The 26,081-nt window shown below is 44.9% G+C and overlaps 2 protein-coding genes and 1 non-coding gene across 5 annotated transcripts in view; 1 reads left to right on the top strand and 2 right to left on the bottom strand.

Annotated features, from left to right (window-relative positions):
* Window positions 1-4,245: 4,245 nt before the first annotated feature.
* On the top strand, window positions 4,246-6,462 carry Gadd45a (growth arrest and DNA damage inducible alpha). The gene is made up of 4 exons (XM_055612745.1): window positions 4,246-4,453; window positions 4,537-4,638; window positions 4,731-4,968; window positions 5,808-6,462. Exons 1-4 carry the CDS (start codon window positions 4,410-4,412, stop codon window positions 5,919-5,921), a joined length of 498 nt encoding a protein of 165 aa, XP_055468720.1. The 5' UTR covers window positions 4,246-4,409; the 3' UTR covers window positions 5,922-6,462.
* Window positions 6,463-15,607: 9,145 nt separating this feature from the next.
* LOC129681116 (U1 spliceosomal RNA) lies at window positions 15,608-15,763 on the bottom strand. The gene has a single exon (XR_008720775.1). It is a non-coding gene; the product is annotated as a U1 spliceosomal RNA (small nuclear RNA).
* A 4,859-nt stretch (window positions 15,764-20,622) lies between these two features.
* Window positions 20,623-26,081, bottom strand: part of Gng12 (G protein subunit gamma 12) — a 102,416-nt gene continuing 96,957 nt past the window's right edge. For 2 of the 3 annotated variants that reach the window (XM_055612810.1, XM_055612811.1), the window contains one exon: window positions 20,623-24,552. In XM_055612810.1, coding sequence (XP_055468785.1) covers window positions 24,427-24,552 — 126 coding nt within the window. In that variant the 3' untranslated portion in view covers window positions 20,623-24,426. The remainder of the gene's footprint in view (window positions 24,553-26,081) is intronic. The other variant, XM_055612809.1, reaches the window with a different exon arrangement.

The raw sequence follows: 26,081 nt of genomic DNA, 5'->3' as shown, positions 1-26,081 counted from the left end.
ACACCAAGCCATCAATGGCTGAGCTTTCGTGGGCGGGGGGAGGGATGAGAGCTTTTCATCTTTAAGCCACAACAAGTTCAGAGGAAAATACTGACCCTCAGGAAAGATACCTTTTTAGGTGACAGTAAATCTTGTCCAAATAATGTTAAGAAAAATGGAGGTAAACTCACAGGCTTGCTTTGAAAAAAAAAAAAAATTAACCTTATCCATCCTATACAGATAAACAAGAGCAACAAAAAATTGAAGCCTTTTTATAACTTATTTCAGTTCTAGGCATCACACTGAAATAACAAGCGCTTTCTCTTCAGTCGCACTGGCCACTGGTTTGAAAGAAGGAAAAATTATAAACCTGTACTATAGAATCAGTAATAGGAATTCATGTATCCTATAATAAGAATGAATATGTCACAAAGACTTTAATATGCAAAATAATTTAATAATTTGCTAGGACGGATTTCCCCATGACTTCCGGATACAGCCATTTAGAATTTTCATAAATAGAATTAAAATGTCATTCTAATCCTCTGTACTTCAATACCTGGGACTACCTGGAGTTGTTAAAAGATAGCATTAGGAGGGTGCATTCCTGTAATTCCAGAACGCAGGAGGCTGAGGCAGGAGGATTGAGAGCTTCAGACTGTGTCAGAAACAAACAAAATAGCAACTGTGCAGGCTAGTTTTTAAACTAGAGCCATCTGAGAGGATGGAACCTCAATTGAGAGGCTGCTTCCATGGGACTGAGTTGTAGACAAGCTTGTAGTGCATTTTCTTATTAGGGGGATCCAGTCCATTATAAGTAGTGCCACCCCTGGGCTCATCACGGGGTCTATGAGAACAGGCTGAGCAAGCCATGGGCAGCACTTCTCCGTGGCCTCCTGCCTCCAGGATCCTTCCTGGGTTCAGTCCCTGCCCTGGCTTCCTGGACGGACTGTGATTCAATATATATAAACCAAACAAACCTTTCCTTCCCACAGCAAAAGAAACCCTAATCAATACAGTACCTTCACACATTGGTGTTAGTATACTGAATATAAACATCCGTCACCATAATCCAAGTCTCTGACACACGACTGCAATGAAGCAGAGAAGATGAGTGCAGTTCCCACTTCCAACATAACAGCCACAGAAGGCAATCACTGATCAAACATTCAAGGCAGACTCAGCCATGAGGGAGCATGACACAAGCGTGCCTGGGTCAGAAAGCACGACGGGAATATTGCTGAATACCAGAGGACTCCTTCAAGACGTGGATAAATGCCTTTTTTTTTTTTTTTAAATAAGGCGAAGCAGAGCATGGTGTATAGTTTTTGAAGGAATAACACTTTATGTTACCAGTCATACCAGTCATACACATTTTTAACTTCATTTAGCTGGCTTTAGTGGGGCACTGTTGTATTAAGTCTCATCTGAACTGGCATAAATAGCTCCTGGCTCTACTGTCCCACAGCTTCCATTCAGATGAGGACGTTATGGGACATTCAACACAGGTAGCTGATGACAGTGAATACCATTTTGGTCCCCAAATCCAGTTGAAGCATAGGTGTGATGGCTCTTCTTGGTTGTCAACTTGACTACATATGGAAATCTAAAATTCAAAAATGGAGGCCACTCTAGTGAGGGGATTTTTTTTTCTTAACTTGAGATAGGAAGATTTACCTCCCATTCAGATCCTGAGGCAGGAAGACACACTCCTTTATCTGGATCTTGGGGTGCCAAGACCACCTTTAATGTAGGTCTTGGGGCAGGAAGACACACCTTTAATTTGGGCCACACCTTGTGTTGGAAGCCTATCTAGAGGCATGGAAGGAAGCTGTTGCTCTTTGCCTGCTTGCTCTAGCCTTGCTAGCAAGTCCATTCCTTCGCTGGCATTAGAGCCCTTCTTCCAGCACATAAAGAAGACCAGCTGAGATATCCAGCCTTATGGACTGGATTCTTGGATTTTCTGTTTATAGGCAGCCATTGTTGGATTAGTTGGACCACAGCCTGCCTGTAAGTCATTCTAATAAATTCCCTTTATTTGTGTGTGTGTGTGTGTGTGTGTGTGTTTGTGTGTGTGAACATATATTTATTCATTCTAGAGGTTCCACTATTCTCGAGAACCCTAACACCATGGATATACCAATTAGGTCTTTGCAGGCAAAGGAATTGTTCAGTGCTTGTATTTTTGAAGTGATATTAAAAGTGGGTTATCTGAGATTTCTGTAGGATCATGAGGTGTTGGCTAATTCTCAGATTCTTTTCAACTGGTGACACCCACTGTACTGTTGAATGGAGAGGACTTTGTGCTAGGTGTTGAGGATAGCAAGCTGAAGAAGTCATAGTCTCTGCTGTCACATGATCCACTAATTCTTTGTCAGCTTGCAATGACAGTTCCTTCCAGAGAACTTCTAAGAAATGCCTAATGGGCAGAACCCCAGAGTTCTAGGGAACACAGTTTACCTGTCTCCAAAAGATGACGACTCATCATTTTGTGTAACTTTGGTTTTGCAAAGCTGAATATGCTTTCTAGTGCTCACCTCTTAGTTACATTTCCTGTAACTCTTCCCGCCACAGCTAACCTAATCTAGATGATCCTTTACAGACACGCCCCGAGGCTGGTTTCAGTGACGATTGTAGATTCCCATTCAGGTAACCATCACTGTTAACCACGGCAACTGAAGTCTAAACTTGAGAGTTGAAGCTTTGTCCCTGTAGCTGTTCTTCAGGGCTGGGGAGCAAACTCTGGGCCTGCAGCAACGGCTTTCCCACCAAGCTAATTCCCAGGCTCCATGCTGCGGAGTTCTTAGCAAGCACATCCCATGTAAAGATTTAAGGCACAGGCATGAGGTTCACAAGTGAGTCATCCACAGACAGCCGTTCCTTTCCTCAAGCATTGCCTCTTGGTGACAAATCCCTTGGGGACTGAATACAAACTTCTATCTCTAATAGGTGAACTAGAACACCAACCTATCACTTTTCCATTAAATTAAGATTAAGAGAATTGGGAAAAAATATTTTGTCCACAAGAAAAAAAAAAAAAAAGAATAAGGATGCAAAACTTACATACACCCCTGTAAAATTTGCTTCTGTAACTGTAAGCTGCCCAGTGACCCTCAGTGTAAGCATTGTTAGGAATGCAAGCATTTGGGAGGCAATTTCACCATTCTTCGTGACTTCAGTAGGTACAGGTAATGCTTTTGTATTTACCGAATAAGCTCATAAAACAGAAGGACTTCTGAACTCTTCAGTAAAAGTCAGGATTAAAATTTGATTTTAATTTGTAACTCCTGATTGCACTTAAGAAGGTTTGCCTTCCACCTACAAGTTGCCATTATCTCGAAGGTGAAATTTTAGCACATGGCTAAAATGTCCTACAGTTACAGCTTCATGAATCAGCATCAGTAATTCAGAGTGAGATCACAGACAGTGTCATACTCTTTTGCCTGTAAAGGGAAGCTCAGGGAACATCATGAGCACTTTGAATTTAGACTGTGGCTCCCCTGAGTACCATAATTTGTCTCTCCGTTCTTAGCTGGTCAGAAGGAGCCTTCTTTAGGAGATTTTTAAGAACGGTGAACTTGGCTTGGCTAGACATGTGATCACCGGCTCCCCACCTTACATGGAGCGGGCAGAGATTTTACCAGTGTTTTGTGGAAAAGATTTCGATTTGTTACTGTGCTATCCACTATACACGAATGTGCTGGGTTTTCTCTTGGGAGCTTCAAATTCTCACAACCAACCAAATCAGATCAAACCAGCCACCGGGGCACCAAGGGAGGGTAGCTTTGCCTGAAACTTGCTTATAAATGACACTTCTGAAGCAAGCTTTGCCTGGCACATTTGGCCACTTTTAACTGTGATCTGCTTACTAATAACGGCTAGACTGGCGTGCATGAGTCCTGGAAATACATTTTAAAAGCAGCCCCCTAGTACAATGGTGTCCACAACTAGAAAAACAACTGGCCGGCCGTTTCAGCCCGAGCTGAGGACACTTGAACCTCGGCAGAGCCCTCCGCACCAGATGGCTCCACCAAGCACCTAGAGCTGGCTCAGGACCCCACCAACCGGGTGTCTGCACCACCCAAGTCCCGTTGGCTAGCCCGCGCGTGGCTCCGCCCCCTTCCGCTCCACTCGGCCTCGCCCGCTGGAGCTGGCAGAATGAGTGTCAAAGTCTGCTAATTAGCATGAGCCAATGGCCGCGCTGCATGCAAATGAGGCTGGATGTGGTTGGCTGAGGGCTTAGCCCCTTAACTCCGGAATCCGGCCCTTTGTCCTCAGAGGCCCGGAGGCGGCTGTTCGGCGCTAACCGAGCGGGACCGGGCGAGAGGCCGGCGGCAGCGGAGACGGGAGCGAGCGCAGAGCCGGCGCCGCGCACTGGGGGGCCAGGAGCAGCCCGCGCGCCCGCCGCGGGAGGGTCTCGCACTTGCAATATGACTTTGGAGGAATTCTCGGCCGCAGAGCAGAAGACCGAAAGGTGAGTAGGTGTGCCTGCGGACTCGGTGGTCGCCGCCCCGCCCGGGACCCGGCTTGACCGTCTCTCGCCCTGCCCGTCCGCAGGATGGACACGGTGGGCGATGCCCTGGAGGAAGTGCTCAGCAAGGCTCGCAGTCAGCGCACCATCACCGTCGGCGTGTACGAGGCCGCCAAGCTGCTCAACGTGTAAGTGGCCCCGGCTCGCCCCTGCCTCCCGCCCGCCCCTACCCCGCGCCCCCCGGAGCGGGGGCACTCACCGCCGCCCCCGCTGCCCGCAGAGACCCCGACAACGTGGTCCTGTGCCTGCTGGCCGCGGACGAGGACGACGACAGGGACGTGGCTCTGCAGATCCACTTCACCCTCATCCAGGCGTTCTGCTGCGAGAACGACATCAACATCCTGCGGGTCAGCAACCCGGGTCGCCTGGCGGAGCTGCTGCTGCTGGAGAACGACGCGGGCCCGGCGGAGAGCGGGGGCGCCGCGCAGACCCCGGACCTGCACTGTGTGCTGGTGACGGTAAGGGACCCGCTGGGCTGGACCTCGGCCGGGCTGGACGCTGGTCTCGCGGGGGTTCCGATGGTGCCGAGCCTGTCCAAGCTCGTGGGTGGCCTCCAGCGGCGGAAGGGAGCCCTGTGAGTCAGCAGGCCGCCCAGCTACCCCTGTCTACCTCTGCACTACCTCGCGTGACTAATTCTTTGAGGAGAACAGATTAGATAAAGCCAAGTAAATTCCCGGCTCACCCTTCCTTACGAAGTCAGCTTCATTCTGCATTTGATGTCAAAGCTAAAGATAGAAATGGTGTAGGAGAGCGAGACCCTGTTAATTCCCCGGAGCTACTCTGGAGTGCACGGAGTGGAATTCTTTTCTTTGCTGCTCAGAGTTTGTTTGGACGGGCCCTCCCCGCTCTCCTCACCCCTTAAGAATGTCTGGTGGATTAGTGTGCTGTCATGTTCTTCGGGTTTGGTTTGGTTTGGTTTTCGTGCTCTCTGTCCTTTGACTGGTGCGGGGAAGTGGCAGCCTGGTCCCTTGTGCTGCCAGTGAAAAGTGCTATTCTTCGTCAGGGAAGGTAAGAGCTCGCCGCTCAGCTGCCTTCCCTGCGGCTCTAGCGTCCTGCACACAGCCTGTGAATGTTTTCCAGACATATTTCACTTAGGACCCCTCCACGTTACATGCTTGGTACGGTGGTCTCATGAATGATAACTTCCTGCAGAATGCTCTAGACAATTATGCAAAACTGTGGCCCAGTGTGCATTACAGGAGGTTAGGCTTGGCCAAATGCCCTTTAAAACGTAGTGCAGCTAGTAGCTTAAGCCAGTCAGTTGATGGGGAAGTAATTTTTCTAACTCTCTTCTCAGAACCCACATTCATCACAATGGAAGGACCCTGCCTTAAGTCAACTTATTTGCTTTTGCCGGGAAAGTCGCTACATGGATCAGTGGGTTCCAGTGATTAACCTCCCCGAACGGTGATGGCATCCGAATAGGAATAACTGAAACGAATTGCACTGAAGTTTTGAAATACCTTTGTAGTTACTCAAGCAGTCACTCCCTCCGCTGATGCAAGGATTACAGAAACTGATGTCAAGGGGCTGAGTTCAACTACACGGGGTTAGGAGATGACTTTGCAGGTGGAGAGAGGTGAAAATAAAGAAGGAAGCTGTGTTGAAGAAGAAATCTAAGTCAAAAGGGACAAAAATTACAAAGAACTGTGCAAGAAAGAAAACTACTAATTTAGGATGGTCGAGTTAAATTAAAATAAACCAAATATTGCTGTGTTGAAACTAAATGTGTAGCAAGTTTGGATATTTGTTTTTGGTCTTTATGCCCTCAAGTGAAAAAGGAAGGTGAAAAGGATGAATCGTATTTTCAAGCCACAGTTTAATGTATTTTGATGAGATGTTAAATTCTCAGAGTTTTATTATAAATCGTACTAAGTTATTTTATGATGTGAAAGGTTATTTATGATAAACTTTTTGAAGCACAATATCTAAAATAAACTGATATAGGATAATTGTGTCATTTCTCAATGTGGTTTGTGGTTTACGACACTATCAATAGACATTTTATTGAAGCTTTGTTTTACTTTACACTAGGCAAAGATGGGTGAATTTTGGGGTTTGGGGTAAGGGGGAAAGAAATACTTAGGAGAATCACCTTGCAATTACAATTAGTTTTTTAAATGTAATAATAAAATTGCATGCAAAATGTGGAAGCAGAGAGGAGGGCTACCACACAGCTGCTTGAAAGATGAGTGCTGCTTTTACTGAGGAAAAAAACGTTTTAGTGGGGTCTTAAGAAATGAGCTTAATTTCTCTGGGTAGAGAGAGGGGAGAGGGATATTGTTAACAGCTACAGCAGTTTGTACAAAGGTGTGGAGGCCTGAAAGATCCCAGCCTGCCTAGTTAGAAGGATGACTGTCTGCACCTCTGGTGTTGAGAGATAAGGGAGACAGGGATGGGAAGAGTAGGTGGGGGTTCGACTTGACTCTGACAGGCGTTCTTGTATCATCATGTGTTTGAGCTTCCCCGTGTAAACGCCCCAGTGTGCAGAGGCCTTCAGACTGCAGGTAGACTGCATCACCTGGGGAAGTAAGGCCAGGTAACTGGGTGGGTGGCTGTACTGTGCTAGTGTATGACACTGAGTGCATTTTGTGGAACTGTGACCAAGGGCAGGTTTTGAGATGCTCTTAGTCTCTTAGAGCACTGTACCTTAAGCTGAATATTTCCTCTGCTGCTGTGAGTGATCTGCCTGTGTCAGAAAGAAGAAATGGCAGAGAAGAAGGAAGGTAAACAAGCCTCAGTAGAAGCTTTTCTACTGTCTGGTCAGAAGGCACCTGGTAATTAACTGCAGCAGGCCCATGGAGGCAGAGCCAAGGAAAGCAAAGGTGTGAGCTGAAGACCAGGGGGCAGGAGCTCCTTGGGCCCCCTACTGTGCGACAGTCTCCTGATGATAAGCAGGTAGAGCAGAAGAAACAAACCCTTAGGCTTCTGTGTGTCTTGTATAGGCCTGTGAGCCTTCTGTTTTTCTACTCTTACAAATGTGGGTTTCTAGGCCTTACTTAGTCTTTTGCTTTAAGCCAATGTGTAAACCCGAACAACTGGAATAATAACATTTGCTTTTTTGTATTAGCAGAAGATTTGAGAACAGTGACTTTCAAGAGAGACCTTTAGCCTTTTAGGATCTTTCAGTCTGTTTTCACAACGGCTGCATTTCATGAGGTAAGACACGTTAAACCAAGCAGGACTAGTGGAGAAAAGCAGCTGTTTTCTGGAAAGAGCATGGTGTCAGCCATGTCTCCGTGAGCCCTCCTTCATCCGGATTCCTTCACGTGTAAGATGAAGACCACATTGCCCATCCTCCAGAGCTGCCTTTTGTAGTGTGGTAATCTCTCAGAAGGATGAACCACTCTCAGGTCCAAACATGGGTCGTACAGTAGGTGCTGAGTTCATATTTGTTAAATAAGTGAATGACTAGGAGCCATGAATACAAACGCAAGGCTGAGCCTTTCGTGATAGAGCATGTATGAGATCTCGCGATGGTAATCTGTAGTAATGATAATTACTCCCTGGTACATGGTATTTGCTCAGATGACTGCAACAGGAAAATAAGGCCTCAGAGACATATGTTACTTATCATACATATTTTTTAAAAAGGAGTTTGAGTCACTTAAATCCCAGCGCTTAGGGATATGAAGTAGAGAGATAAAATCTTAAGACTATTCCACTTGTTGAAAATCCTAACAATAACTACAGTTAGTATTCTTTTGATTTTTGTTTTGTTCTTTTATAACAATTTAAACGTGTTGGGAAAAAAAAATCAAATTATGAGCCATCAGTGGCTCAGCAGGTGTCTGCCGCCCCAGCCTGAGTTTGATCTCTGAAACACAAGGGAGAAGAAGAGAATTGACTTCTGAAAGTCGTCCTGTGACGACTGTGCTGTGACATGCACACACACACAACATAAATAAAATTCATAAAAAGAAAAATGTATGCAACAGCTCATTTTAAAATAAGTACATGTATAAAATATGCCGCTAGCTTATGCTAATATTTAGTTATTTTGCTTTGAAAATTATTAAACAAGGTTGGGGACGGAGGATTACTTAGAGTTAAGGCCACTGGGCTACTTGGTACCAACTCAACTTGTATGGGTTTTTTTTTTATTATTCATTTTATTTCCTGATTATAGGCCCCTCTCTCATCTCCTCTGAGTACCACCCTCCCTCTCTCTTTCCCCCATCTCCTTTCCCTAGACCACAGAAAGAGGGAGCCCTTCTCCCCTACCATCTGATCCTAGCCTATCAAGTCTCATCAGGACTGCCTGAATCCTCTTCCTCTATAGCTTGTGTGTTCTTAAAAAAAAAAAAACAAAGCAAACAACTGGCCTCCTTACATGCAACAAGCACAAAAACTTACACACATGCCTGGGGTGTTCTGTTTGTTGAAAAGTGGAAAATACCTATTTTTCCATAGGTGACTTCACCACAGACTCAGTATTGCTTCTGTTTTGTCTGATTAACCAGGGTTTTCAGGAAGTTAAAACTCTGTAATAAAAAGAGACCATGAACGTAACTAATCTATAATAAATGATTTCCTTAACTCAGAGGTACTTGCAGGAAAGCGCTTCTAACCAGAAACTTCTAGAGCTTTCTGTAACTTATGAAACAACTGTTTCCTTTACCTTCAGCCTCATGTGTTAATTTAATTCTTTGCCATGTAGTAAAAGGTCTGTTTTCTTTGATGGCATTGACACAATACCACACCAGAGGCCCTCAAACTATGAGCTAAATCTACTTCTTTTCCTTGTAAACAATTCTTATGTAAACATAAGAACTTTGAAAAAGTTGTATTTATGAAACTACGGGGAGCTGTTTAGTGAGTGTTTACTATGGCCATTAGACTTGGCTGGAAAAGATACTTTGGCCTCAGGGAGCTCACAGTCTAGTGAAACAGAAAGTCCAATGATGTGGCTTAAAGCAGAGCTCAGCAACAGAATAAAAAACCACACAAAGGCCTATTGTGGTAGATTGAAGGGTAAAAGTTTCCTCAGGGCATATAGAATAGAATGGAGAAAACAGTTGTAAGTTCTTTGATCAGCATTAGTGTTGTGTTTTGCAAACAGAATAAAAGTGTTTGGCTGATGGATGGGGTATAATTCTGCTAGACGCTGTAGAGACTAGAGGTAGGCTACAGGTAGCCTACGAGACCTCTTGGCATCGAAATGGTTACAATTTGTAAGGAAGTCAAGCGCATTCCCAAAAGGGATTTTTGAATGCCTATCATGCAAGTGCCACTGTGCCACTGTGTTAGGTCTCGGGGATGCAGCAGTAACCTTCAAGATGTGCCCAGGTTTTTTGGTTTTACTGTGCCTCTACCTTGACTTTGACTCTGGGAGTGAGGGAGATGCCCAACACTTAAGAGTTCCTGAGGCTCTCTTTGGAGCCAGGGGAAATGAAGCAGTTTGTTGCAGGAGGAGCTCAGGTGGTGGGGCCGATGTTCTTCTTGACAAGGAAGCACAGTTCATGGCATGTTTGGGGCTAGCTCCCACGGTGTGCCAACACAGCTTCATGGCACGCACTTTACCAACTGTAATCCACCAGCACTCACAACAGCCCTATGGCGGTAGGTTTTGTTACTGTCCTCATGCTTCAGGCAGGTAAAAGAGACTCCATATTGTTATTGAGTGGCAGAGCTAGGGTGCCTCGTGTCTACTGGTGGTAGGCAACGAGGCAGCAGAGACGGAAGGCGCCAAACCATGATTTTGTTGAAAGGCAAGCTTTTACCCACTCGGTGATGGAAAGCTCTTTAAAAATAACCAGTAGAGTTGGGGTTGTGTAACTATGCTGGGAGGAATGAAGCCATTCTAATGTAAGACTGCCCTTCCCTTTGGCTGTCACACTGTTGAGACAATGGACCCCAAGGAACTGGAATTCCCCCAGGAGTCTCACGCTGAGAAGAAAAGGGCTGGCCCTGCCAGCCAGCAGGGAAGCTTTGTCACACAGCGCTGAATACTTGCAGGACAGACCTGGAGGCAGGAGCCAAGACAATGAAGGATGATGGGGAGGGCCACCCCTTGACCAGGACTGCAAATTTCTTGCCCTCAGTTTAAATCTAAGCCTCATGCCAAGATTTAGGAGGAGGTAGAGGTCATTAAACCTCTTATTTGTTTCTTTTCCCAATGAGATCTCCTTTCTCTGCATTTCACTATTGTCCCCAATTTCCTATTGAGGCTGGGTGGTTGAGTCTTGTTAGGACCAGAGCAAGTCTAGGACACTGGAGCTGTAGTTCAGTGGTAGAGTGCAATGAAAAAAGAGAACATCTATACTATGTAAATTATACATACATTTATGGAGCACAGCGGAGAGAAGAGATAGGATACTATCACACCATGAGAGAGCCTGGCAAAGATGAAGTCATGACTGCAAAATCCTGAGAGGCTAGAGAGTGCAGCCAACTGAAATTTTGTGCCCACAATATTTAACAGTTTTAAAAATCAGCTGTAAAACACTGAAGCATGGGTAAACCTCTACTGTCTCTTGACACTTTACTATAGAGACCGCACCCCCCCCCAAAAAAAAACAACAAAACATGAGATAAATTAGTTAAAATAAAGGCAACAATGCTGTGGACATGGAGTTTCTGGAGGCACTCAATGCTTTGCTAATCTGCTTCCCCGCCCCCAGGGGCGCTCTGGGAAGCACCCACTTTATCTCCAATCTACCTGAGTACCAAGGGTTTGCTTTGGTTCTTCACCTCTCATTTGGGCTATCAGAACACTTTTGTTCAAAATCCAGGGTTAGTACCTGTGATTGTAGTGTTCTGGAGACTGTCACACAGGCAACCGTCCAGGGCTGAGCACAAGCCCTGGCTAGAGCAAGCTCCATAAGGTTGACGCATGTGGTTTTGGCCTGCAGTCACCAGACAGAGACACACTGACAACTTTCAGAACAGTGTGGTACCAAGGCAAGCTTGGCAAACACCCCTAACTAAAGCCCTTCACCTGAGCAGTGTGCTGGTCAGAAAGCCTTCCAGGAAAGGGTGGTGCCTGACCTGAGCTACCAAGTCTCACTGGAATCCTGTTAGGAAGGAGGTGTCTCTCTAGGTGCTGTTTAATGGGGGGGGGGGGGGAAGGCCTAGGTATTAAGGGAGGAAAGACAGGCACGCTGAAATGCAGAGAGCTGAGAGCTTTGCATGCCTGTCACCGCAGCATGGACTTTGCTCTGCAGACAGTGAGGCAACTGAAGATTTTTCATTTGTTTATTTACTGACAGGATCACAGGTAAACTTTGAACTCAGGATTGTAGCCAAGGCTAGCCTCAAACACCTGAGCCTCCTTTCTCACCTCCCAAGTGTTGGGACTACAGGTGCATGTTATCACACCTGGCTTGATGATGTTTACAACCCCGGCCCCCTCCACCACCAAGAAAAGTTCAAATCTGAACGTTTTCTGGTTCTTGTCTCTCAGATAGCTGGGTCTCATAGGCTTGCCAGGCAGAGGGCTAGTTATTGTCCCTGCCTGCCTCAGTCCCTGTCCTGCACTTTACCATCCTTTGGTACTCTTCACTGCAGCCTCGGGGTAGACTGGTCCTATACCGGGGACCTATCCTGACCATCGTTTCAGGATAGTGAAGGTAACATTCCAGCCAATCAGAGATCTTCCTAACACCTTTGTAATGGAAGTTTTGGCTTCTTTAAAAGCTCAGTTACGTAAATATGGTTCTTTGGTTTTTTTTGTTTTGATCCCAAGAGTGAAGTTTTAGTTTGGGCTTTAGTTTGTTCACAGATGATAATTGCCTCCTGCAGGGTGTAGTCTTTGCCACCACGGAGAGGGGCGTAGGCTGGATTCTGAGGAATATAAAAAACCAGAGCTGGAGAGAAAAGGTAGCTTGTGGTCAGTGGCAAGGGGTTGAACGGCAAGGAGCATCCGGCAGTCAGGAGAGACCAGAGGTGGACAGTGTGGTGGTTTGGAGATACATGGGAGAGGCTTCGTGGTACAGCGACTTGGGGGAGACTGCTGGCTGCGTGTGCTGTTGACAGAGATTGGGATAGCCCCTAACTAAGATCCCATCGGCCCTAAGAAGCCAGGAGAGGTAAAGGGGTCTGCACCCCCCTTTTCTCTCTCCTACCTTGGCGGGGGTGTTGAAAGGGAGAGGCTTTAAGGAATGCCAAATTAAAAGAGTTTAAAAATGAGCGCAACAGGGCTGGAGACATGGCTCAGTGGTTAAGAGCACTGTCTGCTCTTCCTAAAAAGGTCCTGAGTTCAATTCCCAGCAACCACATGGTAGCTCACAACCATCTATAAAGTGAACTGATTCCCTCTTCCGGCATTCAGGTATACATGCAGCAGAGCACTCATATACATAAAATAAATAAATAAATCTTTAAAAAGATATACAATTAAAGAAAATGAGCAAAACACACCTTTATTCCAGGGGAGACTTTCTTCTGGTGTTACCCAGGGATAGACACATGCATTATTGATGCCTCTGCTAGATACAGACTGTTTAAGTCTAAGGGACAGGGAAGAGGCTGGGCAGCAGAGCTGAGATTAGACCCGAGGGGAGCCAGGGATTTTCAGCCATGTGCTTGAACCGGTTTCATTTGCAGCTATAACTTGGTAGACAATAGCAGCTGGAGGGTAGGACTTTAATGCAAAACCTAGGGCAGACCCAAGGGAATCCAGAGAGGCTCCGATGCCAGTTCAGGGCAGGGACATTTCAGAAAACTAAGAAACCAGGGGACAGGTCTGAGACGTATTTGGGAGTGAAGTAGGCACAAGTTGGTCATCAGTTTGAGGAATGGGAGGTAAATCCCTCAGCACCTGTTGGATTTTCAGATCAGGCAACTTAAGCAGAACAGTGCGAACAACTGAACTTGAGAGAGCTTAGCCTTGGATTTCTATTTCAGGTCCTAATATGAGTGTTAAAAATGCCCAGTAGAGGGCTGTCAAGTTGGGTCAGGGTTAAGAGCACTGGCTGCTCTTTCAGGGGGCCTGGGTTCAGTTTCCAACAGCACATGGCAGCTCACGACCATTTGAAACTCCAGGCCTACAGGATCCGACACTGTTCTGGCCTCTATGGGCACTACATACACTTACATCCAGGCAAGACTCTCATACACATAAAGTAAAAATAAATAAATCTTAAAAAATTGTCCAGTGGGCAGTCATGATGGCACATACCTACTGAAGAAGCTGAGCCAGGAGGATCACCTAAGCTGAAGAGCTCAAGACCAATCATGGTTAAGCAGTGGAATTCCCACCTCAGAACAAAGCAAAAGCAAAAGCCCAATACCCCAACCAGAACAAAAACCCAGGGTGGGTGTGGTAGTGCAGATTCATGACCCCAGCACAGGGAGACAAAGACAGAGGCAAGTTCTAGGCCAGCGAGATTCCATCTCATAAAGCATGCAAACAAACAAAAATAAAACAAAGAAACTCCCTACACTAAAACAAAACAGCTGGAAGGGGGGGAAAAAAGAGCCCCAAACCATCCAATCTTCAGCATGTGTGTGTATGATCTCCCAAGAAAAACAGGGAAAGCCAGAGAAGCCACTGGGAGTCACCAATAGAAACCGGAGGCCATGGTGAAAAATAAGAGGCAGACAGGAACAGGAGGTGGAGGGACAGTGGGAAAACCTGAGGTCACGGAGGACAGTGGCAGAACAGAGTGGTCGCACTCTTAGGAAGGTCTCCAAGGCAGTGATGGGATGTTTCACTGAATCTAGAAACTGGAGGTTTCCTGGTGGTGGTGTGTGTGTGTATGCCTGTGTGTGCACGTGTATGCGATCAGCTTCATTCTATCAGTGGTGGAAGCAAAAGTCAGGTTTAGTCCCCTGGGAGGTGGGAAAAGGAGCCAGAAGATGTTCACTGGAAAGCTTTGATAAAGGGAAAAAGACCAAGCCTGAGGAGAGTGGCTTTGAACGGGGCCTCAGTTCAGGAAGTTTGACAGTGACAGAGATGTCTAGACCTGGGAGAAGTTTCCAGAATTTCAGATGTACATATTGTTGTTATTGGAGACCGAGATCTATATATACCACAGTGATCTGGAACTCCTGATGGTCTTGCCTCTATCTCCCAAGAGCTACTCTTAAAGACGTGGGCCACCACACCCAATTTACATGCATACTTTTGGGGTGTAAGACAAGCTTATTCGCATAGTGGAGAGAAGGGTGGCAAGTTTCTAATAGAGGATTTGAACAATGACCAACAAATAAATTCTTCCTCCCTTAAAACTGTTTCTGTCACTGACAAGCAAACAGTCCACAATCCTTTCTTTCCCTATTCACCAAAAAGGTTCTACTCATCCTTCAAACACCAACTGATACTTTTCCTGTTGCCAATTTCTCCAGGCACAGCAATAGCTAACACAGCTTTTGCCACACTGGGTAGTAATTTTTCTTTCCATCCTACTGCCCATTCACCATTATTTCCAAATAAACTCTGATGCAACTGACCTCCCTGGGGCAATGAGGAATGAAGAAACGAGACACATGTACAGAAAAGCTAGGATGGGTGGGTGAGCCATACTCACTGATGGAGATGGACCAGAGGCAAACTCAGTGTTTCTTCTATACGGCCGAAAGAGGCAGGTTAGCTAATCTGGATAAAGGGTCTCTGTAGAGGAGCAGAATCAGGCTGCAGTCATTGTGAGGAGGAAGCTGTAGTTGGTACTTTCAGCACATACTATCAATATCTGTACTGGAATCAAGGGTAGGCCTTGCCATTCCCAAGTGTTTGAAGCATTGAAGTCCGTAACACAGCCACACTCTCGTGTCAACAATACAGATTAGTTCAGGACTTCACCCGAAAAACTACCTTTGTCCTTTTGGGGTTTATCCAAGAGTTTATCTTCCGTTGTGCTACCTTCCTAATGGTGGCTCAGCAAATCAATAGAGGAAAGCCTTGTCATTCACATGTGACTTATCCTAGGAAAGGTCTTTGAAGAACTTTTCATAATTATATTATTTGTAGACAATTAACATTGAAAATACCTTTCTGCAATTAATTTTTCCTTAAAAATTCTCTTCATTCCTGGTGACAAGTCCATAGCCAAAACAGGAAGTGCACTTCAAACACCTCTAACAGTGCACAACAATCTCATTCTTCTCAGCCTCTCAGTTCCAGACTCTGCTTCTCTCCAGCTTTCTTTTCTCCCAGTGGAGAGCATGAAGACCCCCCATTACCACAAATTATACAGTCAACTGTCCCACATTTGGGGAAGTTGTAGAGGTCAGCACATCCAGAGTGCAATGGATAAACCTCACCCTGGCAAAACCACCTTGGTGATTATTTTTATGACTTGACACAAGCTAGAGACATTTTGGAAGAAGAAAAAGAAGTTGAGAAAATGTCCCGACCAGATTGGCCTGTAGTGCAATTTCTTATTTGACGATTGATGGGGGATGGTCCCCGCTCCCGACTCCTGCTGGTGGTATTGCTAAGGTGTATAAGAAAGCAAGCTGAACGAAACAGTAGTCAGTAGTACTCCACGGCCTCTGCATCAGCCCCTGCCTCCAGGCTCTGGCCCTGCCTGAGCTCCCTGACTTGGGCTGGTGATGGACTATGATGTGGAACAGCTGGATGAGCCCTCTACTCTTTCCTCTCAAGTTCTTTTCGGTCATGGTGTTTACCACAGCAACAGAAACCTAAGGTAGTGACTGTGGTAAAATTCAATTTCATGATGAAATTTAAAGCTAGAGGAGAATGTTAGGTATTGCTCAGACTGAATTCTTTTGTACTAGACACAAGAACAAAGCCAGAGATCCCAACTGTCCTGTGCTGAGACAGCAAATTGGCAGCCAGAAGAGAGTACTTCAGTATGGTTTGGTAGGCCCTCCTCCGTAGTCAACCAAGGCTGGAAGATATTAAATGAAAATTTCAACTGTTCATACATTTTATTATAGCATATTTATAATAATGTTATTGTTAACATTATATAAAATTAAAGTTTATCATAATTATGTACATATAAGAAAAAGCATCCTACAAAGGACTTGATACTATCTGTGGTTCTGGGTGCCCACTGGCATCATTAGAATGTGTCCACTGAGGACTGGAAAGGAAAATAAGGAGGAATGGGGACCATGTGGTTTTCTGTGTGATAGTTTGAAAAGCATATTGAGTATTCTCTTGGCTCTAAGCTTCTACCTTTGCATGTGTAAACTGAGACAAAAAAAAAATAGTAGCTATTGCCTGGATTTGCTGTGAGAGTTGTTAATCGATGCAAAATACTACAAATAGTACCAGATCAAAGTAGGTACTTGGAATAGGCCACCATTTACTCTTTGCTTAGATACTATACTCTCATCCTTTCAGACAGGGTTTCAAGTAGCCCAGGCTGGCTTCACTATGAAACTTAGGGTGACCTTGAACTCTTGATTCTCTTTTGCCTCTACTTCCCAAGTACTGGGATTGCTGCATAGCCATTATACCTCCTGGACCTCTTGACTACTAAAGAACTTCTTGATTTTAAGTTCTGAAGTATTTTCATGAACAACAACAAACAAAAAAAACCTCACCAAAATATGCCCATTCAAAACCCCAAACAGGGAGGCATACATAGGTATAGAATTTGGATGACATAAGCTTTAGGTCTAAAGAAAAAGAAAAGATTTATTTTCCTGTAAGGGCTCACTCAGTAGACCAGGTTGGCCTGGAACTCGGAGATCTATCTGCTTCTGCCTTAGAGTGCTGGAATAAAGGGTAAAAGCGTGTCATCAGGCCGGGTTTCATTGTATTTTTCACTTGTGTAGGCGTGCGCACATGGGTGCAGGTGCCTATATTAGTTACTTTTCTTTCGCTGGGGTAAGTCACCATGACCAAAACAATCCGTAGAAGAGTTTGTTTTTTGTTTTGGGGGAAGGAGTGGCATTAGTGTCAGAGGGTTAAAGTTCATCATGGCAGGAGGCAGGCAGGCACGGTGCTAGAGCAGTAGCTGAGAGCTTCTATCTTGATCTACGAGGATGAGGCAGAGAAAGAGAGCTGTCACTGCCATGGATTTGGAAACCTAACCCTGCCACATTGACACACCTCCTGCGACATGGCCACAACACTTAATCCTTCCCCAACAGTCCCACCAGCAAGGGACCAAGTATTCAATTATAGGTGCCTGTGAGAGCCATTCTCATTTGAGTTACCACAGTGTCTATGGAGGCCAGAAGAGAACACTGGATCCCCTGAGCTGGAGTTACATATGTGAGGAACCCAACGTGGGTGGTGAGAACTGAGCTTGGGACTTCTGGGAGGGCAGAAAATGTCTGTAACTGCTGAGCCATCTCTCCAGCACTTGCAAATGATAGGATACGATGTAATCTTTCTGAGCCCGTTTCTTGACCTATAAGAAGAGGTTAAATCAGATTGACCTTTCTTTAAACAGCGGCTATGAGGCTTAAGTGGAACATGCACTGTCCAGACTATTGCCGTCTCCGTCGCCCATGCCTTGCACAATGCCTAGAACTACCGACAGATGTCCCGCAGCCTACACCGAAACACGTCTCCCTGCTCAGCAGACCCGAGACTTTAGAACAATCCACATCTAACAGGTTGGCCGTGGAAGAACAGCTCATGTTTAGAAGCAGAAATGCAATCCTGTGTTTATAGATCACTAAGCCTCTGTATAGTTTTGCATTAAAGACAGGTTGTGCTACTTACATTTGAAGTGTAAACTGGTTTATTTTTAAAATACACTTTATGAGGCAATCTTTATCTAACTTGTTACACTAGTTTTAGCTTCCCTGGACATGTAAAATCACACAACTGGTGAGCTAAAGGATTAATTTGTAGCTGGGAGTGTCTCCCTCACAGTGCACCAACCAGAGGCTCTTGTTTCAACCTCCATCACCCAAGGAAAAGAAGTATATACCACCACCACACACGCCATTGTAAGACTGTCCTCATCCTAATCCCAGGGAGAATACAGCAGTCTGCTGGTGCCTGGATCGGCAGGTTCGGCAGTCACCCATGTGACTACTCCGGCTCAGGATCCAATGGCTCCCCATGTTGTCACGTGCTGTGTCCTCTAGCTCTTAGCGAATGTCAGTAAGCAGGGTGTGTGGAGGTGCTAGCTCTACCAGAAGTACAGTTCTTCATACTAATGTCTAGCTATGCCTCCTTTCAAGGCTGGCATCACCAGTTTGCATTTTAACTGTTTCTATCACTTATTTTCATAACAGCCTGGGCTGCCTGTGAGGACTGGAAGCTATTACTTGGGATACTGTGTTTGTGATAATTTCCAATGATACTTACAAATTTACTATTATCTTGCATTCCTTAGTGGTAATAAGCATTGCTTTCTCCATAATTTTATTTTAAGGCATCAACAAATTAACATTAGCACCGTAGTATGAATTTACTTGGACTACAATTTCTTTGTAAGATTTTATTTTTTTTTAGTCATGTGTGAGTATGTATCTGTGTGTGGGGGTCTCTGCTCATGCTTCCAGTTGCCTGGGGAAGTCAGAGGTATCAGATCCCTTGGAGTTGGAGCTGAAGACGCTTTTGGGTTGCCTGATGTCGAGTGCCAGGAACTGAACTCAGGTCTTCAAGAGCAGTTCATGCTCTTTACCATCTCTCCAGGCCCTGGACTGTAATTTCTTGCTGGACTGTAATTTCTTACAGGACAAAGGCAATATCGAATTCTGAAAGAAAATTCATTGTTGAGATCAATGTTCTTAAGACTCAAAGTACATTTGTCTAAGGATGGCCTGGACATTCAAATGCAGATTTGAATGATTCATGCAGCGACACAGCACAGAAAGGGACCACGTGAAGGCAAAGGTCATCTGCTGCTCACAACCGCCACAGGCTAGGGTGGCAGAAGGCAAAGGAAAATCAGTTGGAGGTGTTGACCGGACCTATCAAGGCTGCACAAAGACAGCGCTGAGCGTGTGTCAGATTCTACAAACAGGCTCAGAGCTTAGGACAGACGTCGGAGAGGGACCTGGGAGGAAGCTTGCCTATCCCTCAGTAAAGGGCTGGGAGTGGCTGTCCGTGGGTCTCTGTGTTAATTCACCACCTGACAGCTGCTGATGGTACATGTTGAGAAAGGTTGAAACAGTGGCATCCATCTTCAGGTTGGTACTGCCACTGCTGGCAGGTCTTTCTGCCTGTAACTTTGGCTAGTGTATACTTCCCAGCCACTCTTGGCAAGGGCCTCTTATCCATACTTTAGGGTAGTATCCCCTAGCCTGCAGCTCTTACGGCCACCCACTTTCAGTTATGTCTTCTCCTGTCTCTTTAAAATTTCACTTTTACTAAATTCCACTATCATCTCCAGTACAGCTGTCTTCAAAGGGTCCCAAGAACTGTGGGAGGGGATGTAGCAGGGATGGAAAAAGGGAAATTAAAAAAGTTTTAGGTGCAAGTGCTTGCCCACTAGCCCCACTCTTATCACCAGAGTACTGACCATCTGTAGGCCTTACTAGACAGGCTGAGTGAGGGCCTTGTGCTCCAGCATACCCATGCGTCATGGGGTCGGGGGGGCTGTGGAGGCGGAAGGCCTTCCCTTGTAGACCTACTGCATCTCCTGCAGTTGGTGGGTTGCACCCTTCTCACGGCTTTTCAGAAGATGCTCTGTGGCCTTCATCACTGCGGGGGCATTACAGGGTTGCAAGTAGAGCTTCTTCAGCAACTGCAGTGTTACTTGTTCTCATGGGCACAAATGGAACTCAGAGTGGCATCACTCCCTAACTATCTCACAAACGGCTTAGTTTCATGGGATAGATGTAGTGTATGCGGGATATACACCTGAGCTTGGAATTCACTTTCTCTTCCTCACGAGATTCAAGCCAATGTGGCAGTTTTTTTTTTTTTTGTTTTGTTTTGTTTTGTTTTGCTTCTCAAGCCTCAGCACATACATGACATTAGTAGCCCTCCTGGAGGATTTTGGTGTGACACTTGCCCCTGCCTCTGAGCTCCTGGAATGCATTTAATGACTCAGCTCTACCCATGGCACTGCAATGACTGAGGTGAGTCCTGGCGTCCCACCTTCCTCACACCAGACTCTAAGGCTGTCCAGGCCTGGTGAGCCTGCTTTACCGGCATGTCATCAGCACCTGGCTTGCAGAAGGTACTTAGAGAATGTCAAGTGAATGAAAGGAAGAGAGAGGAGAATTGGTCTTTTATTAATTTATTGAGCAAAACACAGGAAGGAGTCAATGACACACTGACCAAGTAAGTTAAGCAGGCTTTTAATGACTCTTCTCTCGCATTTGTGAGCATGTTAGCAAGTGAAAAAAAAATGTGTTTATTCTTTCCAGAGAACAGAGTTCCAAATAAGGATCACAGTTTTAAAATGATTATGATGTGGATGAGTAGCCAAAGAATATTATCAAATAACAAAATCTCAACAATTTATCAAATGAAACTTTGTAATGTTTGTAGTTAACACGGCTAAAAATGAGACATTACAGAAACTAAGCCCATAAACCTAGTAATATGGGCTATCTATAATGTAAGTGATTAGGTGGGTACATGCTATAGATAAGCCAGTATCTGAAGCAGCGTATAGCACCAACACATTGGCAGGACCAGCAGAGAGGCAGGTCATTCAACCGAGGCCTCTGGGAACAGGGAGGATCTCATCCTTCACCTTCTTCTGCTCCCTTGTGACAAAAGGGGACGGGAGGCTCATGGAGCTGAAGTGCCTGGTCCAGAGCCACCCGGCACAGGACTGGCCAGACCTGCAGACACTGGTAAGTGCCCTATTTTACTTGATTTGATGTATTTTTTTCCCACTAACGGGCTTACGATGAAAGAAAACAACAAATGTCACAGCATATGTCAGTACTACATTTATTTCATTGGAAATGACTCTTGGGCCTGTGCACGAACACACTTTTAATACAAATTCAGAGTGATGAGTCTAACAGTTCTAGCTTAGTGGTAAGCTGGTGGAGAGGTGGCACCTAACAGATATAATTTGGCACATCTTTTAAAAGTATTATTTTACTGTTACTGTGTGTCTGTACCGGGATAACACACGGAACATGTAGAGGTCAGAGGACAACCTGTAGGAATCAGTTCTTTTCTTCTACCTTGTACATTCTGGGTCTCAAACACAGGTTGCTCGGCTTAGCAGCAAGCATCTTAACCCACTGAGCCATCTTGTTGGCTCCAGTTTGACACATCTTACATTGTGTAAACAATGAGTCAAAATTATTAACCCATTGATATAAAATTTTCCCCATGGATAGTTTAAAGATCAAAGTATAAAAATAATCCAAACACAGAAAAAGCAGATGATTCCTTCCCATGAAAATATAAGTATGACACTCTTTTTTTTTCATATGGTAAAGAATTTAAACATGATTTCAGAAAAACAAAATATTTAGCTACAATCCACAGCTTATGAACTACCTGCTATATAAAGTATTTCCCTGTTTAAAAATATATTGTTTCTTCAAAATGTTTTGGAGTCATAGAAGCTTGGGTATTCTATCCTGCCATAGTTCCAAGGCTTAAATTGGACAAATTTATGAACTATATAAACACTACAGTGCTCACAGGAGTGTCAGTTCAGACAAGACAGAATGAACACAGAGAAATGAAGCCAAGTTGTCCGTGGAGGAAGGAAATCCCACTTGGGACTTCTGTTCATCATGACCATCACAACATACTGCTACAGACAGTTACATGGCTTCATAAACGAACAAAGACCGGTAAATAAAAGTGACTTCTGGTGTCACATAGATGTATACACATCTTATACTTTCTCACATAGACATCTAGTTATAAGTAAATCAACATTTGGCTAATGTTTTCCCTCTTGGGTCCAGCATCAAAGGATCTGATTTTACTTTTACAGTGAGTACAGCTCAGATCTGGTTAGGAAGTTAGAAGACATTTATTGTCTCTAACCAATGAAAAAGCAACAAAATTTCCTGGGCCCTTAAGTTTATTTCTTAGCATTAAAAGCATATTAACAAAGCGTATGTTTAAGTACTAAAGAATATACTATGTTTGCTACCAATAATGTGCACATGACTGCATAAAAATATTCTGTAATAACCTGCCGTATAAATATTTAAAGAAACATGTTCAAAATTAGAATGAATATAAGATTAGTGTTCTGAAACTATCAGTAGAAAAATATACTTGTAAAAAAAGAAGATTCCATCAAATGTAAAAATTGTCTTTTGGTGTACATTTCCATTTTTACCTTTTGGAAGGTAAAAGCTGTCTCTCCTCAACAGGTGCCTTTAATGCAGCTGGAAACGAAGTGACTGCTGAGAACAGGGTGTGGGCAGTGCTGTGGCCTTCACACACTCAGTTCTGAGTGCTGAGCAGATGGGCGACTTGGAGAGATAGTGATATTCTCTGAGTCGTATAGAAACAGTACTGCATCTGTTTACCAGCAAGAAGCATGATGCTCGAAGCACAAGCATCAGCTATTACAAGATGTTTTCTTTTAGGGCACACTGTATCCAAGTAGGGGAAATTCTATAAACAATTCCTGGGGACTATGTCCTTTGTGAGAACACTTTTTAAAATCCTTCATTAGTGAATTAACAAACTGAAAATGAATTAAAATACCACAGGCTTTTGTGTTTGGTTTGGGCTTCTAACTAAATATTTTAAATGGACCTTCTCATTGTGACAAAGTCAATATATGTCCTTGGTCATGGCAGGTTCTGTGCCTCTGGGATCCTCACTGGACACTGTGAGGGTAATTGGGCTATTTTCATGATCAGAGTAAAACTGAGGATCTCAGTACCTAACTGCTGTAAGCATTGAAACTGTTCTACAGAATGTAAGACTGTCTTTGGAAGGGTCCCTTCCCCCCTGGGTGGCTTGTGAACATGGTAGTGATGAAACCGCAGGCATCTGCTAAGCACTCAAGCATCTTTATACTGCTCGAGTATTTTTTTCCCACTGTGTTCCACCCAGCTGAAACTGGAAAAGAGGGAACAGCCCCCTGAAAGCAGTTGCTTCAGCAGCAAAGGACAGGTACCACACTAGTGAGGAGGAAATGAGACGGTTGCCTGCAAAGCTGGGCCCAGGAGAGCAGCTGTTTTCACAAATTTCTGCTCCCCTCTTGGTGAGGCTCACAGTTCATTCCTGCACTCCAGCCATGAGGGTGAAAGTTTCTGAGGTGGCCACCCCAATCCAGCAGAGACGGTGGGCCTGCAGTACAGCTCCCCAGGGGCCTCCCAAGGGTCTCTTTCCCTTTCTTGACCTTGGGCTCACAGAAGCCCAAATGACTAATGTGAATTAATACCTCATTAAAGGGCTTTCAGTTTTAGCCTTAGGTTTTTAATTGGCAGTTTACTGTAGACTTGGGGGCTGGTACAATTCCAAGATAGGAGAGATCACAGCGTCAGCTCATTATAATAAAGATATCTTTACACTGTTGTTTCATTTTGTTTTTCATTTTCATTTCTTTTTGTTTTTTGTTTTTTTTTTGTTTTTGTACAAAAAGTATACGGAAAGAATCTGTTATTCTACCTACACAGAGTTCAGGATAAAGGTGTAACTCTGAGGGGCTGATGTTACAGCAGGAAGCTTCAGTGTGGTTAGTGCCAATAGTGCAAAAATATATGGCCGTAGACACCTGCCTCCCCAGACCCCTTGTGTGGGGTACAGGTTGGCACAAATCTTACTGAGAACATAATATAAAGGTTTTGGACTGAAGTGATTGTTGAAGTTTTAATTTGCCAGTGCTTAGACAATTTCGGTCTTGACATATCTTAATCAACTGTATATTGTAAGGACAAGCTTCCCCCAACTCCCCTGCCACTTTCCCTATACAGTAACCCAATATGATACCATAGTTACCAAATAGAAAATGAGATTGTTATTCTGTATTAAATCAGTAAAGGGCAAAAAAAGGACAACTTGGAAAAGAGAGACTTCAGGGCCTGTTACTCCAAGAGAAGGGTGTTTTAGTTACTAGCTGTGGTTACCGGGTAAGCCAAAGGCATGTCTTCGGGTTGCTGCTGTGGTTTGCGTTAAGAGGCGAGGGGTGCTTCCCGGTCCACTATAAGATGATGCAGGTCTTCTTATCCTTGAAGGGGTTTTCTGAGGTTGGGATGCCCATCAGCAGAGGGTCGCTCCGGGCACGCTCCTCACAGTATGACATCAGGTCTGCAGATGCTTTTGAGACCTGATGTGGACACAAATAAGCAAGAGAAGACTTTATCGACAAATGTCAGGAGTGGCTCTGAACCCAACAATCAGTGTTATAGCACGGATGGCCTTCAGACCACTTGTCAGGTGCAAGGAAAATGGTACCTGGCAGATAAGACTGGCTTAAACCAAGTGATCAGATGAGGACATCGCACCAGGAAGCTAGCGAAAACATTTAACTAGGAACAGGCAACAATAAGTCTCCAGTCTAAGTGATGGCAACTCTGAAACAAGCTGCCTGGGTTTCCCATAAAACACACTGTGGGTTAAACACTGCTGTTACGGAACCCTGAAGTGCAGCCATTTTCAAGTGGCTTAAATAAAAATCCCAGAGTCTTCTGTGTAAGTGTGGAGCAAAAGAGAGACAGTGAGAGAAAATAAAAGCAAATGACATTTAACAGTCAATGGGAATGAGCTTAAATGAACTGCTGGGAGATCTTGGTGGAGTGAATGCACCAAGATGGGTGTGTAACGGCTCCTGCTGCCAAGCTTGATGACTGAGTTCTTCCTGGGACCCGCATGGTGTAAGAGAACAGTCTCTTAAAAACTGTCCTTTAACAACTTCTATACACACACACACACACACACACACACACACACACCCTTCCAAAAAAATTAGTATCTGGACATTTATCATTCTTCTGTAGTATAAAGTGTTTCAAAACAAAAGTTAGGGGCAAAGAAGGAAGGGTGTGTGAATCAAGGGAAAGTTACATTTCAGTTTCTATCCAAGAGAAAGGAGACTGGAACACAGAATAGAATTTAAAAACTGAATTATGGAGCCCACACATGAGCAGGGTTTGAAACTTTCTGTCAGGGCCCTAGTGGGGGAAGTAAAAAGCACAGCACGCACACAGGAAGGCACCGTGCCTTTCTCTGGCCTGGCATGTGGAACTCTGCCTCCTGTTAAAGGAGCCTGGAGGTGCACACCACAAGTGATGAGACCAGAGCTCTGACGGGCCACCACATGAACCTCAAGTTTTGCACACAGGTGACTATCTCCAGTCAGGGGACTGCTTCAGTTTCAGGAAGCAGCATCAGTCATAACATTCCAGGGTTCTCATGGGGCAGTCCTCTCAGGGCTGAAGGGAACGCTTCAAGGTCAAGGGACCCAAAAAATATATCTGGCTGGGAGATAGGGTTTGTACTAAACCTGAGGTCACAGTGGTCACTGGGTGATACATTGAAAGGCAGTGCTTTCCTGAAGGAGTTTTCATACTGAGAATTGACTAGCAACACTCTGATAACTCTGTAACACTTGATAAATTCTGGGAGGGTGACAGGGGTGTTTATCACCCCCACTGGGCATCCTGTCTCCACTCAGAAGACAGTCATGACAAGGCTTGACCACACTCATTCAGGAAAGGCAGGAATTCTCGTTTAGGGCTCGACAGAGGGTCTGGCTGAGATATCTGGGCCCTCAGCTGTTTTGGAATAACACCTGTGCTGGGTAGGAAATGAAAACTAAATTACTGTCAGCCTGCTCAGCAAAGGCCTGGGAGCAAA

The sequence above is a fragment of the Psammomys obesus genome, unplaced genomic scaffold, assembly GCF_907164565.1.
Source record: "Psammomys obesus unplaced genomic scaffold, mPsaObe1.curated_primary_1811, whole genome shotgun sequence".
Classification (NCBI taxonomy): Eukaryota; Metazoa; Chordata; class Mammalia; order Rodentia; family Muridae; genus Psammomys; species Psammomys obesus.
Note: the sequence above shows the minus strand (reverse complement) of the source record. Positions and strands in the feature narration are given on the sequence as shown.